Source organism: Carassius auratus, unplaced genomic scaffold, assembly GCF_003368295.1.
Source record: "Carassius auratus strain Wakin unplaced genomic scaffold, ASM336829v1 scaf_tig00216070, whole genome shotgun sequence".
In the NCBI taxonomy this organism is placed as follows: Eukaryota; Metazoa; Chordata; class Actinopteri; order Cypriniformes; family Cyprinidae; genus Carassius; species Carassius auratus.
In genome coordinates, this window is record NW_020528391.1 from 245,634 (window position 1) to 264,720 (window position 19,087).

Below are 19,087 nucleotides of genomic sequence, written 5' to 3' on the forward strand. Positions count from 1 at the left end.
AATACATTTTTGCTATCTGTCATCTGTAGCCTATGTTACATATAAAGACATTCATTACTACAGTGACAACACATCCATAATATTGCTGCGGAAATTAAACCATTCACTATCACTGAGGTCAAATATGATAATCACGTTATTTGCTGAGAATGAAGTTTAAGAAAAAAAAGAAAAAAAAAAAATTCTTATTTGGTCTGTGCCATGTTAATGGTTCGTTGCATAATATGAACAAATCTTAGTGTTTGATTCAAAGGAGATTCTTGTTTATTTTCATACAATAAACAATTCTGGGTTTGCTTCAGGTCACCGCTTGGCTCTGAAGTGAAATCAGTTCAGTTGAGAATCAACTGTGTGACCTGCAACAAGTCACTGAATGCATCTTTTGGTGAACATATCTAAGATTCAAAAGAGTCATGGGCTGAATCAAAAGCCTATCATGCACCCAAACACTGTATCAATAGACTATATAAATATCATTATACCATGGTATATTAGGATGAAATCCATGGTATTTAATTTCATTATGAGTAGAAACCTCAAAACCAAGATGAACCCACAAAAGACAACGATGAGAATTTGAAGACATCCAACAAAACAAAACAGCTTCAAACTATATTTACACAATATACAATGCAAGAGATTCAAACATTTCTTCAATGCCCCGGCTACAAAGTTGCCCTTCTTAAGGCACATCAAGTACATCACATAAATGATTATGCAAAAAATGAAGGCTGATTCCAATTATCTTAAAAATAAACACAACACACCAAAATGATTCAAAATACATATGGAAGTGAAGCTGTACATGATATTTAAGATTTAACTGTAAACAATTAACAATTCTCAAACTGAAAAATATATAGATACAAAAATGAAGAGAAAATCACCTGGTAATGTGTAAGACAGTGACATCATGGTCATTTAGACACAGAAAACACCACGTCACACCATTTGCATGACATTTATAACACTTATATATATATTTTTTTTTTTTAATTCTCACTCTCAGATCACCAGGAAAATGATCTTTCCGCATGTTGACCAAAAGAGTCAGGCACAGAGTCTTTTTTATCTGAGTTTTAATGAATGCAGTGAACATTAAGGGCTTTATATTTACAGGCACACATATAAATGGTGTGTCTCAGCGTTGAGAACGTCGAGGTTTGAATCCGTCCCAGCCGGCTCTGTCCGTCCAGCTCTTCTCTGGGAGCAGCGAGTCCTTCAGTCTGTCTGGCAGTGGCAGGGCTTTCACCTTCTCCTCAAAGGGCCAGGGCCCCAGACACAGGCGGATGAGTCTCCTGCAAAGGCTTCTCAGTGGCAGCGGCTGCCTTTCTTGCTCCTCTAGTCTGCTGTAGAGCTCCAGCAGGGGCTGAGGGGTAGAGGTCTGATCCAGCACGGGCAGTTCTGAGCGGGGGAAGAGAGGAGGAATGACCGGACAGCAGATTCTGGCCAGATCCAACAGCACTTCAGCTTTGGCTAAAACATCAGCCGCCTCGGCAGCATCTAAAGCTTCCTGGAGAGCTTCAGCGAGACGTGTGAATATCAGCTGGTGACCTGTCCAGTAGGAGGCGCTGTGGTGAGAGCAGACAAAGGAAGCACCATGCTGGAGTAAAAGGGCTGTCAGGGGAAACAGCAAGTCGAAGTTCTCCAGACTGGTGTAGGTTAGCGAATGTTCCCACAGTTCCCCGTCGGTAGCGTTCAAGCAGCAGCTGGGATCGGCGCCGTGGTTGATCAGAAGATGTGCCACGCGGGTACAGAAGTGGCCGATCTCCTTCGCATCCTCTACGCTGCTGTCCAGAGCCTCCTTCACCAGGAACGTGAGTGAAGACATGGGGGTCTCACCATCGTGTGTGATGGTGTTCACATCTGCACCTGCATGGGATTATAGAAATACAACGTTAGCATTAACAACAGTAACAAACAAACAAAAAAAAACAAAAAAAATAAATGTTTTTAAAAATATATATAAAATGTAAAAAAAAAAAAAAAAAAATGCAATGATTAAAAATCTAAGTTAGTATTAATAGTAAGTTAGTATTAATAGTATAAAATAATTACTATATATATATATATATATATGTGTGTGTGTGTGTCTGTGTGTAATAAATGTAAAAATACATTTTATATTAAAATATGTATATTATATAAATATATTTTTACTGTGAAATTGATTGTGTGTAATGTGTATATTTATATGTATGTATATATAAATACGCACATACAAGTATATATTTACACACATATATATATATATATTATGTAAACAAACGTTTATTTTGGATGTGATTAATCGCGATTAATCGATTTCACAGCACTAGAATTTTACATTTTATTAATTATATTGTATTTTTATTTATATATATATATATATATATATATATATAGAATTTCGGTTTTGGATTAAATATGACCAATAATATACAATAATTTTCTAATATGATATATACATAGTAATTGTAAGAATATATATAAAAAATTATACAATTAACAACATTGCAATAACAACTACTTAAAAACGTTTAGCCTAATATTTGAAGGAAATTATACATTCTTCTATGTTGAAACTATTTTCTTTTTTAAACATCTATTAATGAAATTCCTGAAATATATTGCTGTCTAGTAATGTCAGAGCTAATGTTTTAAATTCACCTCTTTCTAGAAGCAGCTGTATGTTGTCCAAATTATTGACTGTGAGTCCATCACTGCTGGCCAGAGCATGAAGCAGTGCAGTTTTTCCTGCAAGCAGGTACAATAAACAGGGAGTCGGAATCATATGGAAAAAGGAAACCACAAACAATCTATTTGGTTAGATAATTCAGCAAAAAATACCATTCTTGTCTTTTGCATTCACATCAGCACCCAAATCCAGAAGCACACGCAGACACGGCAACCTATCCACCTCCTCACCGGCCAAATCAAGAGGGCTGCATTCATGAATCTATGGCAGACACAAAAAACTTATATTTAAAGACATTTAAGAAATGTAAAAATAAAAAAATAATGTGTGCATTCAAAGCAAATATCAAAGATACAATAAAAATAAATAAAAATAAAGTGCATGTTCACAACAGGTCATTTTATATATATATGTATGTATATATATATATATATATATATATATATATATATATATATATATATATATAGAGAGAGAGAGAGAGAGAGAGAGAGAGAGAGAGAGAGAGAAAGACATTCTCACCCTGTCCCTCTTTTCGATTTCAGCTCCATGAGATATCAACATCTGCACCATGTCTGGCTTGTTTCTCAACACTGCAATGTGTAAGGGGTTGTAGTATGACACAGGATCTGGAACCATAAGAAAAGGGTCTGATTATATTTCTTTGATGACAATGAGGTTTATCGGAATCCCAAAGGCATCTTTAGCATCTACAAACCTTCAAAGTTGAGATCAGCTCCGTAACGCAGAAGCACCTGTGCTGCGCTGACCAACCCGAGATCAGCCACTCGAAACAGAGAGTAACTGATGCCCTCCATGAAGACGGGAGACTTAGACTCTCTGTCCAGAAGCTCCACAAGAGACCCAGAGACGCTTTCTTCGTCATCTCGCCTGTGAAATGCAGGATATACATTTAAATACATTACATACATTTATGCATTTAGCAGATGCTTTTATTTCAAGCGACAGTGCATTCAGGCTAACATTTTATACCTAACATGTCAAACATATGTGCAGTTCATAAAACTCTGTCGTCATCTGCCTATTGCACTCTTTAAGATGCAGTTGGTTTGCTGACCTGCGCTGGTTTTCTCCTTCTATTCCCAGGACACACATCACTTCATCCACCAGCGGCTGGTACTCGTACACGATCCTCCTGAAGCCGTGCAGGAAAGGCATAGTCTGTTCCCTTTGTGCCACAATCTCTTCACGCTGTAAAAAAGAACAGCTTCATGTAAATCATACAGAAATCCTGTTCTCATGCAGCAAAACATAATGTTACACAATTTTATACAACACAGATCCATCTGTCTGTGACAATTAAACAATGTTATAAATTCTTATGCAGCATTAATAAATTAAATATATTAAAGGTATATAGTGATGCATAAATATATAGTAAGGCTAAGATCATATAAGAAACTACTACTCAGTCCTGTTGGAGTTTTTAAATAATGCACATTAGAAAGACTCTCTGTCGGTTTATCAGATGGACCACACCTATTAAAGAGCGCTATATTCACATCTGTGAAAATGCACATTAATTTAACACCTTAGAAGACGTCTTTAAGATTATAACATTTTAATTAAAATAAATATTATAAACCAGATGTATTCATTTTGTTCGTTGTTTTATGTAGAGGGATCTTTACTTGCATGCATGCTAACTGTCTGCGCTTGCTACTATATGATTCATAACTAATCAAAGCTCTCAGAGGCTTCTGGAACTATTATTATATATATATAAAAAAAACATAATACATCAAAAAAACATACTTAAAAATTTGCTTTTCATTCTTATGTTTGTAATTGTTTTATCTTACCCACTGTAGAACCGGAAGTAGTTCCTCCCACATGTTACTGTGAAAATAACGGTGGTGACGTGAGGTTTTTTCTTTTCAAAATAAAAGCACACGAATAAACGTGGGATTATGAATTATACAACGGATAATTCTGGTCCTTGATTCCGATTGGTTGAGCCTATTTCGAAGCTGCTGTAATTTACACTACAAACATACATCTTTTACTCTTACTTCTGTGTGTTGTGTTTGTCGGCAACCACGTTGTTTCTTGAGGCTTATTGTTTTATTAATACACGTTAATTTCAAAATAAAAGCTTTGAGGTTTCATCTGAGCCAAATCTCACGTCACCAAATATTTATATATATTCTACCTGAAATAATTTTTACAAAATATTGCAACCATTAACACAGGGAAAAGATCAAGATCAAAAATTATTCACTTGAAGAAGCCTATTCATATTCCAATTTAAACAACTAGGTTTTCATTAAACGCGATTTCATCTTTAAAAGTGAAACATCTACACACAAGTTTCCATCTTTGTTGCTTGGTAATATGCCGTTGCCGTTAAAAACAATTAAATGGAAAGAAAGACCAAATGTAGCTTAATTCAGCAAGTGTGATTAAATTTATTGAGTTAACCAGGCATAAATACAGTAGTGTTATTGTGCAAGCGAACACAATTTCAGTGACACACAGCCTCAACATACTTATTCTCACACACTCACTCACTAAGACACACAAAAGTGAACAAAGAATTATATTAACTTCTCTTCTCTTAAGCTGCACATTTATGACCACAAAGCACTAATGAATTCCACAAACAAGTGCCACGTCCCACAAAACCAATAAAAACAGAAATATCAGCTCTATAACAAAGATAAGACACAAGTTTCTTTCATGATATAGTTCAGACTCACTCAAAACACTACAGTCATCGTGACATTTACAGTAGAAGTTTCATTGCACATAAGTCAAGTCAGCCTGTATGGAAGATGCTGTTGCCAACGGAGCGAAAGCTTGGATTTGCCTTGTTTACTTCTGCTCCCGTCTCCAGATGATCACCATGCCTGTGGTGTCAGAGGAGGCCAGCAAGCTTTCGTCGCAGTTGAAGCTCACATCCAGGACGGGCCCGCTGTGGCCCTGCAGCTTGTTAACGATGGCCTTAGTGTTGCGCTCAACGTCGAAAAAGTAAACGCACCCATCCTCGCTGCCAGTGACTGCAAGAGGGAAAAAGCAGGATTCACTTACTCTGGTTTTGCAAACAGGAGATGGATTGATACTCTTCAAACTTTCTATTCATAAAACATATATATATTTTGTCATATAACTTGTTTTCAACATTAAGAGCAGCAGCAAATCAGAATATTAGATTGATTTCTGACAGATCAGACTGAAATAGCCTGTAATATGATGATTATGATCTTACCGACACAGGCTCCCTGTCTGAAGGACATGAGAGGACAGAAGATGCTGTGCAGCGGTTGGGATCCGTGTTGAATGGGGAAGCTCCTCTTCAGCTGTAGTGTTCCCTCATTATCCACGACCCTGTCAACACCAGATCAAGAATCATCTCAGTCAAGAGCAAGTGACAATATGAGTTGCTGTAAGTGCACTCTAACCTGTAGAGCAGTAGTTTGTTGACACAGGCGTTGATGAGCAGCGACGGATCCCGTGCCTCTCGACTGATCCACGAGCGGGCGGTGATACTAGAGATAGAGCTGCCCTCATTCACCACCAGTCTCTTAGCTTTGGTCAGTTTTCCTGTGGGAGAAGAAACCTCAGCTTTACATAAACACCAAAATATCAACCGTCCTCTCATCTACATTTCCAGAATTTCCACCAGGCTTTTTTTGCAAAGAAAATATCTTTGTACCTGTGGCCATGTCAAAGAGGAAGGAGAAAATGCTTCCCCTGTCATCACCAGCCCACAGGATTCTCCCCGGAGCATCAAACGAGAGAGAAAGCACTCGGCCGGTGAGTTTACTGGAGCCTCCTTTCACTTTCTTCCCAGTGGAGATGTTCACCACCTGCAGGTGGTGTTTACTGTTGCCAACCTGGGGACGGACAACAAGGGACAGATTTGATGCATCATTTGAACAGAAAATACTTAATGCAGTAGATGAGATTCAGGGTAGAAAATGTGTAACAGACGCATTGTATAAAAGCCAATATTAAATATTTGAGTGAGTGAATAAGTACAATGAATTTCTATTGCAAAGCCTGAAATCTTTTATATTGACAGTTTTAATATTTGATGTGGAAAAGCTGAGACAAAATTACAAAAAGTTATATTCACAATCACAAAGGAAAGTTTTTCATATTTGATGCATCAGGCTTTTATGGCTCATGTAGCATGATATAGGCTGAATATGGAGCTCATATGAGAAGATCATTTTTGTTTTCAGCGGTTTAAATCGATTAAGATAATTAATGATGTCATATTATTATATGTGATATTTACATGTCCAAAAAGTATGGTGGCTTTTTGATTTAAATGTAAATAAGAAAATTATATAGCGAAATACTTACAAAAAATGCATAGATATATAGTCACTCTATATTTCCTAACAATATGTCTCAGCAACATGATTTTTTATGATCAAAGTTCTGTAGTTTCAAAACATATAATGCAATTCAGATGTTTTACAGGTCACCCACCACAGTAGTAAAATTACCCACACCACTGCACACAAAATACTCTTTTTAGCTAGTGGCGCATGTTAAAGTCACACACTAATAGGATTACTGAAAGGGCTGATGGTGTTTTTTAATGCATTCTGCAGTGTTTCATCAGCATAAACAATTCCAATGTCTTGAGCAGCAAATCAGCTTATTAGAATGATTTCTGAAAGATCATGTGACACTGAAGACTGGAGTAATGATGCTGAAAATACAGCTTTGAATCACAGAAATAAAATACATTTTAAAATATATTAAAACAGAAAAACGGATTGATTTTAATAATATTTCACTTACTGTTTTAACCATATTCTGATCCAAAAAGAGTATAAAAGACTTCCTTCAAAAACATATTCAAATCTTACTGAGCCCAAACTTAAATGGTAGTATACAAAGAAGAAGAAAAAAAAAATGGCTTGCATTTGGACTCACCACAGTCAGGTTGTTGTTCATGGGCTGAAAAGTGCAGCACAGCAGCTCACTTCCCTCTGGATCGGCAACCTCTCGGATACAGCGTCCATCCTCTGTGTTCCAGATTCGCAGAGTGCCATCTTTTGACGTGGACACAATGATGTCATTGCTGAGGGACCAGGCGAAGTCAGTCACGGGAGCAGCATGACCCTTTAGTGTCACCTTTACAGTTGGTGGAGGCGGGGACAATGTCATGATTGACAGTGTCCCATCCAACGAGCAGCAGGCGAGGAGGTGTTTATCATCATTAGCAAACTGCAATCGAGGAACTAAAGAGATAAAATAGTGAAAGGTTTCAATGAAAGGCTAAAACAACAGTCCAGACCCAGGACTGACAGATGCTTCTTTCAAACATTAATGCAGAAGCACTGAAGCAGGCTAGTGGTAATGCAACTTCACAGCAAAAATGATCAAAAGCAATCTATCAGATCTGTGCATTAGCAGATGTTGGAATTAAACAACAATATTAATTAAACAATATAAAAGAAGAAATGGCAATCCAGTCACTACTTTTTTTTCCGTTTGGCCAATAAGTATCAGGATATTTATTTAGGGGATTTTTTTTAAATATATATATATATGTGTGTGTTTGTATATATATATATATATATATATATATATATATATATATATATATATATATATAAATATGAGCAATAGAGCCCTGTGGTTCCCCCCACAGTTTACTTCAGCCTTACACGTATAACAAATTGTGAACTTTGTGTCTTCTTCACTCACAGTGAAGAAATTTCACATCAACATGTTTACATGTGGATTTGAGTGTAAAGTCACAATCTAGTGCGGAAAATCTGCTTATTCCGGTCGATCGGTGTTATCTCTAGCAGAAATGCAGAATTACAGAAAATTCCAAAGGGTTCACAAACTTTCAAGCAGCACTGTGTACATATATACAGTATGTGTGTGTGTGTGTGTGTGTGTGTGTGTGTGGTTAGAATAGGATTCTAACTACTCAACAGTGTAGGCTTTTCACTCGCATTTGCAACTAAAATAGATGTGTGCAAACTGTTAAATGTATTTATGAGCATATGTGTGTGTCTGTGTGTGTGTGCGTGTACGTGTGTGAAAGTCCTTTGGGGTTGTTTAATGACACATTTTCAAAACTTTTTATCATTTATTAATGCACTGTTAAATTGTTCAACTTAGGAGCACATGCTCTTAAAAAAAAAGCAAGCATCAAGCCCTGAGATTACAGGATCAAGAAGTTGCTGTCTATAGTATAAATCTGTTTATTTTATGTATACACTTTGTCATCAAGTATAAATGTTTTTTCATACCTCTTCATTATGCTTTATTTCTAATAATGTCGATAAATCTGTGGCATGCAGCATTTGTTACTTACCATTTTAAAATGTAAATAGGCTTTGTATTGACATTGTTTCAGACTGCTCTCTAAGATACTGCCCATTAATAAAAATTGGACTAGAGTAGAGTAATCTTAGTCGTGTCATTAACAGCTGACTCACCAGCTGAGTCGACATGCTGGTCAAAGATGTGGTGCATTCCAGCGAAGGCGTAGTTCTCACTTAGGGTGGTGTCACCTGCCATTGCCCGACTGGCTTCTGCCACTGACGTGGGCACCAGGCTACCTGGAGGCCTGGCACATGAAATAGAACCAGAGAATTATTCATACTGGTACAAAATACTGTAAGAACACATATTTGCTTAATGAAATCCATTACTTGTTTCTTATTAATTTTGGGGTGCCTATTCTAAAAATAGTCCCTGTTTTGCTAAAGCATGTAACACCTTGTCACAAAATAATATGCATTTCATAGCATTTTGCATTCTGCAAACATGTGTCAGATGAAAAAGTTAGTGGACTTTACCTTTCATCATACACTGCCCTGTTCATCTGGGCTTGCAGCTGGTATGAACCACGGCTTACTGATCTCCGGTGGCCTCTGGCACCCTGAGCCCTGGGATCCTCCTCGAAGTCCTGATTGAAAGACAGAAAAGAGGATAAAAAAAGACCAAGAAAAGAGGAAAGCAGGCAGTAATGAAGGATGATGCACTACAGCAACATAAAATCCATCATGAACAAAAGAGTTCACAATCGACATGCTCTGCAGCTCTCACACAACACACAATGACCTGGATCTGGACTGCTATTTATATCAAGCACTATATAGATGTTTGATCTTGCCCTCTCTCAGTTTTTTTTCTGGGGCTTATTTCAACCCAGAACTTCTTATTTGCATTTCTCTAGCCTTTTTCCCTGTTTCTGAATGCACCTAACCTCCATGCGATCCAGTGTGGTGCGGGAACTGCGCACACTGCTTGCTCTGAAGCTGCTCTGCTCTGACAGCGGCCCGTAACGCAAGGCGAGCAACTGACTGCGCAGACGCAAATACTGCCTGCGCAGCCCCGGCTCAAAACCACACTTGGCATTGTCACGGAGCAGCTGGCTACGCCGCCGGATGTACTGCGTGCGGAACTGGGGGAACGTAGGTGTGCGGTAAGCATTGTACCTGAGGAAGAAGACAAAAAGACACAGAAAGACAGAAAATAGAGAATAATATAACAAATGATTAGGCACTACACATATCAAAATACATATATATGGAGTCGCATTACAATGACAATCTTGCACACACCTTGCGTCCACTGCCAGCACCTGCTGCCAAACAGCAGCCATGAGATCCACAAACACTGAGAGATGCAGGAAACACAAGGACTGCTGGAGACACAAATCTGTTATAAAAAAAAAATGAAAACAATATATATCTATATATAGAGAGGGGGGGGGGTTAATAGATAAAGATATTAAAGCATTATAATTCAGTTCAGTTGAGAAGTTTTCTTTATGTAATTGTTGTTAAAAACATTAAACGAGGGACAAAATAGCACAAGTAACCCTAATTATAAACAATAAATGCAATTAACAATGTAATTTAAAAGATTTCACAATTTTTGATGCTAAGAACCCCCAAATACGATGATTCTCTTATGAGAGATTCTAAATATAATAAATAAGATTGTTTGTTTATGTGTAAAAATCCATTTATATAGTATAAGTAAACTATTCTTTGTAATATTATTAAGAGGAAATTAAAAAAAAAATGTTTCAAAGTTAAATATTTGGCTTTTGCATTGTCATTTTACTAAAACAAAATGTTAAAATGTTATCTGCAAATATTTACGTTTAATTAACTTGACCACGTTTATAAAATTATTTTTATATTTCATTTTTATAAAATAATAGCATTTTAGTAATGTCTTGATTTCTTTGAAAAGCAGAATGAATTAACTATGTTACCTTTATAACATGCAAACGTAAAAAAAAAGTTAAACGTATTTTATGAATACCTTAAATGCACAAATTAACAATCCTAAACCATATTTTGTTGACAAATAAAGAAAAACTCTTATTAATCCAGATTAATGTACAAATAGTACAAACATCCAACACACTAGCACAATGCAACATGACTAAGTTAACGTAAACACAATGTTTATAAGAAACATATAATAACAAAATGATTCGTATTTATGCACAGCATAAAATAATTTTAAAATCAATGTTTTGACACATTAGCCCAGTTAGCAGGGACGCTAACAACAACAGCCGTTACACACCGATTTACAATCTCCCCCAAAAAATCATGTCAGTCACCCTGTGGCTCGCTAATAACAATTTCTGAATGGGTTGAATTTACTGAAACACAATGTAATGAATCATTTTGTATTTAAAGGATACCTACCGTGCGAGACTCTCACCGGTTCATTCTGTCTGTCATTCTGGGACTGGGACTCGCGTGATCACGTGACAGAACCGCCCTTCCATCAGCTGATCTGCGTAGTGACGTCACTGCAGCGTGTTATAAATATAATTGTCTAAATATGTGACTAATAATTAAAAGCATGGTATTAACCACAGAGATTCCATTATTTTCTAAAACAACAAAAAATAATAGATTATTTTGTGCCAGGTTTGGATAAGTCTAAACATTTTATTTTGTGCATATCAATAGAGCTCGGGCGTAGACGTTATGGAATGGTGCATTGTGGGTAACGGCGGCCATTTTAGAGGCATTGCAAAGCAGGTTTGTAATAAGATAATAAATAGCCGGTCTCCAGAAAAAGTTATAGAACGTGACAAAAAAAAGTTGCCTATACCTATACGGACAAACTTAATAATGAAGCCACACAACGCTACTTAAAAAAAAAAAAAGAGGTTGTAGGCGGAATCGATCCCTATGAACACATGAAAGTTTACCAAGCCTCAGTTTCCCTGATAATTTCTCCTACCGGGTCTGTGGAGTGAGCGCTTACACCACCTCCGATCAATTAAAAATTTTAAAGTCACTGGAGGCTCACCTGCAGATCACAAATGGATCTGCAAATTAAACGTGGAGAAAACAATTGTTCTCACTAAGGAAATGTTAACATTAACCAAGCATCAGTGGTGACACACACACACTTCTCAGATTCTGCGAGCTATGAAGCTTGTCTATGCGGGTTTGTCACACTTCAGGAGTAATTACTCACCTATCATACTTGCAAAAATCCACTGTTTTCATCCGGTAGTTCTGTAATCCGGTATAATATTGACGAACATTCACCTCAGACACAACCAACCATTCACCAAAACAAGACGCTTAACTTCCTATTTTGAAGTTCGTTCCAGTTTTTTTTATTTATTTATTTTTTAAACAAGTTGTTCAAATTTGTTAAATACAGTCAGCACAAAAATATCAAAAAGCAAATTAATGTATTATAATGTATGTATCTATGTATTATAATATTATCGAAGGTGATGGTTTCCCTCCGTACAGCGGCGACCCAAGCCATCTGACGCCTCTTGGTGATTTCAGACACCTTGTGTTTTTTTTTCCAAGTAGGAAAATGTTGAAAACTAATATGATTCACGAGGCGTTTGCCCTGTCGATCATGAAACCGATTACAGCAGTTCACAATACAGCAATACTGAACCATTTTCCAAAAAATAATCAAAATTAATGACCAAATGACCAACGTTACCTAATGCCTACTATACAGTACATCTACTTCTGTACCGCGATTCCCACAATGCATTGCGACGTGACGCAACGATCCCGACCTCTATACAATTCTTAGTCACTTCTTCGATAGCTGTATAAATACTGAAGATCCAACATTGTCCAGGTAAAATAAACATAATTTATCAGAACTAGTAGATCGTTGTCTGTTAGCCTGCAGTTTCGTCCTAAATATTAAACTGTAATATTAAAATTCCAAAATTAGTAAATATATCTGCGTTGAGGGAAAGGCTGTGGGAGCAAACCATCAATCTGTGTTCAGCAAAATAAAAAGATTAACTATACAAAAGATGCATACACACTTGTGATTTCACCTGAGCTCAGCAGAGCCCCATGGCAGGACAGTGCAGAGGCACAGCTGACGGGGCTCTTTGCTTGTTCCTGAAGCTCTTTCCCGAAGGGGGCCCGTAGATGGAGTCATTCAGTGGCCGGGGCCATAAATGAGGGCTGCATCAGTGGCTCAGTACTGCTTATTCTAAAAGGACACAAGGACTTTGGAGCGCAGCCAAAATGCCTGGAACAAAAGGTAGATATTCAAGCAAAGCATGAAATATGCTTAATATATATTTTTTATGATTTCAAATGATATGTAATATGCAAAAATGTCATGAAATATTAGTAATAAATTAAACCAGGCATGCAAAAAGTAATGTCCTGAATGTTTTAACATTTAACAGGTAACAAGGCGGACAAGAAATCCACCACCAAGGTAAAATAGAAAAATTGCCCACAGCATATCCATTGCACATATTGGAAAGTTACACATGCATAATTTATAATGCCTGTTCAAAATCAGCCAATGTCAATTTTGGCTAATGTTCTGGCAAGGTTCTCTAAAATAAAAAATAAAAAACACAAACACACAAACAAATAAATGCTCTTCCAGTAACATTAATAGAATGTTTGTTTTCTGGGTTTTGATAACATTTGCAAAACGTCAGTACCAAAACCTTAAACATTGTTCATGTCATTTCTTTTCTGAATTTTTAAAAAAAAAACTTTACTACTTGTTTCAGAATATTCAGAGAACATTAAAATGAACTGTTCCTAAAATGAATGCACAATGATAAATGGAGCATTCCCTTAATGTTTTCTCTGACATTTGCATTAGAAAGAAAGAAAAAAAACTGGTTGATTGTAAATGTTCTGAGAACATTTAGAGCACATTCCGAAATAACATTTTCTTAACTTAATTGGAACATTAGCAAAACATTCTTGAAACAAATTCTTATTCGCTTGGTTAAATTAGATCTTTAAACATTCTTCCAGTTTTCACAGAATGTTAATTTAATGTTTAATGACAGGCACGGATTCATGGAACATCTTTTTCTGAAACATTTTTTGAAATCTTATTACTTGTTTTAGAATGTGCAGATAAACGTTCAAAAGTAAGATTCCTATAATGTTTGCAAAATGATAAATGGAACATTCTCTTAATGTTTACTCTAATGTTTACATAACCAAGACAATTTAAAAAAAAAAATGTTTGTGAAACAATTAGAGCATCTTCCGAAATAACCGTTTTTATCACCTTATTACTAATAACTTTGAACTTTAAAAGTTCTTCCAGTAATATTAATAAAAGGTTTATTTAAAGTTGTCTGGTCTTTAACAATGTTCGTACAAAAGCATTATTAATACGTTGTTGATGGAACAATCTTTCAATCTTATTATTACTTCTTTCAGAATATATAAAGAACATTCAAAGGTAACATTCCTTTGATGTTTATACAATGATAAACGGAACATTCTCTCAGTGTTTTCTCTTACATAACCGAGAAAAAAAAAGGTTTTAAATATTAATACCGGTCTTTTTAAATATTCAGACAACATTCGGACATAAAGATTTTCAAAACGCTCTTAGAAAATACTATTAGTTGGGATAACTGAGATCTTTAAATGATTTCTTTTGAGATTTAATTTTATGCATCTATTTATTTATTTTTCGCTGTAGCAACCTCAGAGTCCTAAGGAGCAGCCGAAGAAAGGTGATCAGAAAGGAGATGATGCCAAAAAGCAAGGAGGTAAAAACTGACAACAGCAGAGAGTGTGATAAAAAGGCATTTCAACTGTACCTATGAAATACAAGCAAAAATTACACTGCAAATATCTGAAATGCAAAAATGCTTTTTATGGCTTATGAAAGTAAATGTTTGACTTTTTCTGATTTATTACAATAGAATAAAGTGTCAAATAATATCAGGTGTATGGGAGAAACATTATACAATATCTTGACACAAATGAGAGAGAAGATTGCACATTTCGATCTTGCTCTCAGGCATAACTGGATTTTATTGCACTTTGCTGTATGTCTCCAGTCAAGGTAGCTAACTGTCTTTGTGTCTTTCCCCTCACAGGACAGCCGAAGGGAGAGAAGCAATAATTTCCAGGTCTTCGTGAAGATGGCTCTGGAGACTCTCCTGGGCTCTTGTCGACGCAAGCATGGGGGCCCCCAGGGTAGGCAGGGCTGAGCTTTGCTCCTCCCACCACCAGCATCCATCTGGCCGTTACTAGACAGAGCTTGACCTAAGCCTCTGTAGTCTGTCCCTTCTGTACCTCCTCACATGGGTCTCAGGTTTGAATAATGCTGCTGATTTGCTCAGTGGAAGCTGGGCTAATGAAGACTCCAGAGACTCTGTGACCCCGCCCTCATCTGTTCATTTGACTCCGCCCATGTCATAGATCTCGACTGTGCTGTAAATAACTGATTTGCAAATAAACAATTTCATACGCTTGCCATAATTTGGATTTTTTTTTTTTTTTAGATTTTTAGATCAACAAAATTAAATGATTTATTTATCAGATTTGTTTCTAATAACATGTACACTAATACATCATTCACAACAAGACCAGAAGCATGTAATAAAGAAAATTAATAGGTTCGATTATGATTTTAGGTTGATGTTTGAGTTTGATATTTCAGTTCCTCCTGCAATCAATTGTATAGCTATAATTATATGATAAAAACTCTTGCTCTTGCTTCGACCTACAATAACATATGTTTTTTAAAATAAATCCATTTTTGCCTTCACCGGCCACATGCATTACCAAAGTCTGGCCAATTACACGGCAGAGAGAAATAGGTGTAGTGTAATCATGCATTATAGCGACAGCGCTCAGGGAATATTAGGCATGTTTGTAATATCAGGCTTAGGCAGCGAAACCATAGGATTCATTTGTGTCAGAGAACAAGTGTTTTATAGGAGGTGCATGTAGGTGCATTAGGGGTTGTGTAGGTTCTGGAAATAAAGCATATTAAATGCACTCCAGTATTTGACCATACGGTGCTTCTGTTTTATGGAAAGATAGAATAACAGAATGTCATCCTTTCTCCTGACTTAATCACATCAGACAGATTTTGAGTGTGTGTGTGTGTGTGTTTGTGTGTGTGTGTGTGTGTGTGTGTGTGTGTGTGTGTCATAAACCTGTCGGAGTGATGTGAGCATTTCACTCCGGATGCACTTCAGAAAATGTGCCATTTATATTTAATCTCAAGTAATGAATATTTACTAAGCAGCAATGCTATCATATGTGGCCATTTAACCAAATGCCATGCTATGGTCAGACCTCTTTTAAACTGGTATACTGGCTCAATTTGTATTGAGAACAATATAATATTAAAGCTGCAAGCAGCGATGAACGGGCCCTCGCACCCGGGCTCACCGGCAGCGAGTGGCTTTAGTAATTAGGTGAACGGTGAGAAATATGCATTTAAACTCATAAATATCAGTCGAATATATCAAAGTTTACTCCATATATGTGCCAATCTTCCTGTTGCCAGCAGGTGGTGCTATCATTATAATGGAATATTGGCCTTCAAATGTGTTTAGGGCAGGACTCTTATCGAACATGTGAAGTTTGGGGAAGATCGAACAAATTATGCCTGAGTTCCAACAACATCTCTTGCTGTGGCGAGACATCAAAATTTGTCATGGCGCCATGGACACGCCCTTTAACAAAAACTCAAGATCTCCAACAAGTTAACATTGCACAGGCCTTTAGATTAGACTGACTACAAAAAATACTTTAATCTCAAAAAAATTCTAGGAGTAGTTTGTCGCAGCCTAAAACATGTCACTTCCTGTTGCCAGCAGGTGGCGCTATGACTATAACTGAAAATGGGCATGTAGATCTGTTAAGGGCAGAAGTCTTATCTAACATGTGAAGTTTGGGGCAGATTGGACATTGTATGTCTGAGTTACAGCAACTTCCTTTTTCATGGCGAAACATCGAAATTTGTCAGGCCACCATGGACATGCCCTTTAACGAAACCTCAAGATCTTCACCATTTAACATCTCAAAGGCCTTAAGATTTAACTGACCAAGTTTGGTGTTGATCTGAATACATCTCTAGGAGGAGTTTGTTAAAGTACAACCCCTAAAAAAATGGCAAAAACAACGCCAATTTTGCAGAGAAAATTCTAAATAACTGACTTCCTGTTGGGATTCGGATTTCGTACCAAGAGACTTTTTCGTAGATATTGGTGTGTTACATGTGTGTACCGATTTTTGTACATGTACATGAAACATAGCTCGAGACGCACTCCATTGAAAGTGAATACGCACTCCGTTGAAAGTGTATAGGTGGCGCTATCGAGCCATTTTGCCACACCCGATGGAATATTGGCCTTCAGATCTGTTCAGGCCAGGACCCTTATCACACATATGAAGTTTGATCAAGATCGTACAGTTTATGCCTGAGTTATAACATCTTTTATTCCCATGGCGAGACATCGAACTTCGTCACGGCGCCATGGACACGCCTTTTAACAAAAACTCAAGATCTTCACAACTAAACATCACACAGGTCTTTAGATTAGACTGACCACAAAAAAGACATTGATGTCATAAAATTTCTAGGAGTAGTTTGTCACAGTGTAAAATATGTCACTTCCTGTTGCCAATAGGTGGCGCTATGACTATAACTGAATATTGGCATGTAGATCTGTTCAGGTCAAGAGTCTTATCCAACATGTGAAGTTTGGGGCAGATTGGACATTGTATGTCTGAGTTACAGCAACTTCCTTTTTCATGGCGAAACATCGAAATTTGTCAGGCCGCCATGGACATGCCCTTTAACGAAACCTCAATTCCTTCGCAATTTAACATCGCAAAAGGCTTTCGATTACACTGACTAAGTTTGGTGTTGATCTCAATAAATCCCTAGGAGGAGTTCGTTAAAGTACAACCCCTAAAAATGACAAAAACAACACCAATTTTGCAGAGAAAATTCAAAATTACCGACTTCCTGTTGGGATTCGGATTTCATACCAAGAGACTTTTTTGTAGGTATTGGTGTGTTACATGTGTGTACCAATTTTTGTACATGTACGTGAAACATAGCTCGAGGCGCACTCCGTTGAATCTGTATAGGGGGCGCTATAGAGCCATTTTGCCACACCCGATGGACTATTGGCATTTAGATGTGTTCAGGCCAGGACTCTTATCAAACATGTGAAGTTTGGGCAAGATCGGACATTTAATGCCCGAGTTACAACAAGTTTTATTCCGATGGCGAGACTTTGAACTTTGTCACGGCGCCATGGACACGCCTTTTCAAGAAAACCCAAGACCTTCATAATTTAACATTGCACAGGCCTTTAGATTAGACTGACCATAAAAAAGACATTGATGTCATAAAATTTCTAGGAGTAGTTCATCGCAGCGTAAAATATGTCACTTCCTGTTGCCAATAGGTGGCGCTATGACTATAACTGAATATGGGCACGTCAGTCTGTTCAGGTTCGGAGTCTCATCAAACATGTGAAGTTTGGGGCAGATTGGACATTGTATGTCTGAGTTATAGCAACTTCATTTTTCATGGCGAATCATCGAAATTCGCCAGGCCGCCACGGACACGCCCTTCAACGAAAACTCAAGATCTTCGCAATTAAACGTCGCAAAGGCCTTTAGATTAGGCATACCAAATTTAGTGTTGATTTGAAGAAATCTCTAGGAGGAGTTTGTTAAAATACAACATATGGAAATGACCAAAATTACACAAAATTTGCTCATAATATTAAAAATAACCGACTTCCTGTTGGGTTTAGAATTTTGCTCCAAGAGTCTTTTTTGTAGGTTTTGGTGTGTTACATATGTGTGCAAATTTTCGTGCATGTACGTGAAACATAGCTCGAAGGCTGTTGATTTTCTTAGTATAGGTGGCGCTGTCGAGCCATTTTGCCACACCCTCTTCTGAATCCTATATCAAACGAAAATTTTCACCAGCTTTGACGCGTGTGCAAAGTTTCATGACTTTTTGAGCATGTTTAAGCCCTCAAAAATGCGATTCATTCGGGAGAAGAAGAAGCGGAATAATAAATATAGCTGCAAGCAGCGATGGCGGGCTCAAGCCACCAATGCCATCACCACCCCGGTGGCATCAGGTAAACTGTGCCCAGCGGGCACATGCATTCAC

General features: G+C 37.2%; 2 protein-coding genes across 2 annotated transcripts; both read right to left on the reverse strand.

Moving 5' to 3' along the window:
* Positions 1–263: 263 nt before the first annotated feature.
* LOC113097026 (ankyrin repeat and SOCS box protein 6-like) lies at positions 264–4,565 on the reverse strand. Its single transcript, XM_026262260.1, has 7 exons — positions 4,501–4,565; positions 3,756–3,889; positions 3,396–3,568; positions 3,200–3,306; positions 2,830–2,938; positions 2,650–2,736; positions 264–1,872 (listed from the first exon to the last, which is right to left on the reverse strand). Exons 1-7 carry the CDS (start codon positions 4,531–4,533, stop codon positions 1,142–1,144), a joined length of 1,374 nt encoding a protein of 457 aa, XP_026118045.1. The 5' UTR covers positions 4,534–4,565; the 3' UTR covers positions 264–1,141.
* A 517-nt stretch (positions 4,566–5,082) lies between these two features.
* On the reverse strand, positions 5,083–11,451 carry LOC113097022 (WD repeat-containing protein 13-like). The gene is made up of 10 exons (XM_026262255.1): positions 11,353–11,451; positions 10,246–10,342; positions 9,888–10,119; positions 9,478–9,587; positions 9,115–9,245; positions 7,592–7,899; positions 6,354–6,534; positions 6,100–6,241; positions 5,907–6,025; positions 5,083–5,697 (listed from the first exon to the last, which is right to left on the reverse strand). The coding sequence occupies exons 2-10, from the start codon at positions 10,284–10,286 to the stop codon at positions 5,513–5,515; spliced, it is 1,449 nt and encodes a 482-aa protein (XP_026118040.1). The 5' UTR covers positions 10,287–10,342; positions 11,353–11,451; the 3' UTR covers positions 5,083–5,512.
* Between the last annotated feature and the right edge of the window lie 7,636 nt (positions 11,452–19,087).

Excerpts from the sequence above, each read along its gene's own strand:
- LOC113097026 (XM_026262260.1), bottom strand. The coding sequence starts at position 4,533 with ATGTGGGAGGAACTACTTCCGGTTCTACAGTGG. Across the intron at positions 3,890-4,500 it reads TACTTCCGGTTCTACAGTGG|CGTGAAGAGATTGTGGCACA; the intron begins GTAAGATAAAAC and ends TCTTTTTTACAG. Across the intron at positions 1,873-2,649 it reads ACAGCTGCTTCTAGAAAGAG|GTGCAGATGTGAACACCATC; the intron begins GTGAATTTAAAA and ends AATCCCATGCAG.
- LOC113097022 (XM_026262255.1), bottom strand. The coding sequence starts at position 10,286 with ATGGCTGCTGTTTGGCAGCAGGTGCTGGCAGTGGACGCAAG. Across the intron at positions 9,588-9,887 it reads CCACACTGGATCGCATGGAG|GACTTCGAGGAGGATCCCAG; the intron begins GTTAGGTGCATT and ends TCTTTCAATCAG. Across the intron at positions 5,698-5,906 it reads CAGACAGGGAGCCTGTGTCG|TCACTGGCAGCGAGGATGGG; the intron begins GTAAGATCATAA and ends TCCCTCTTGCAG.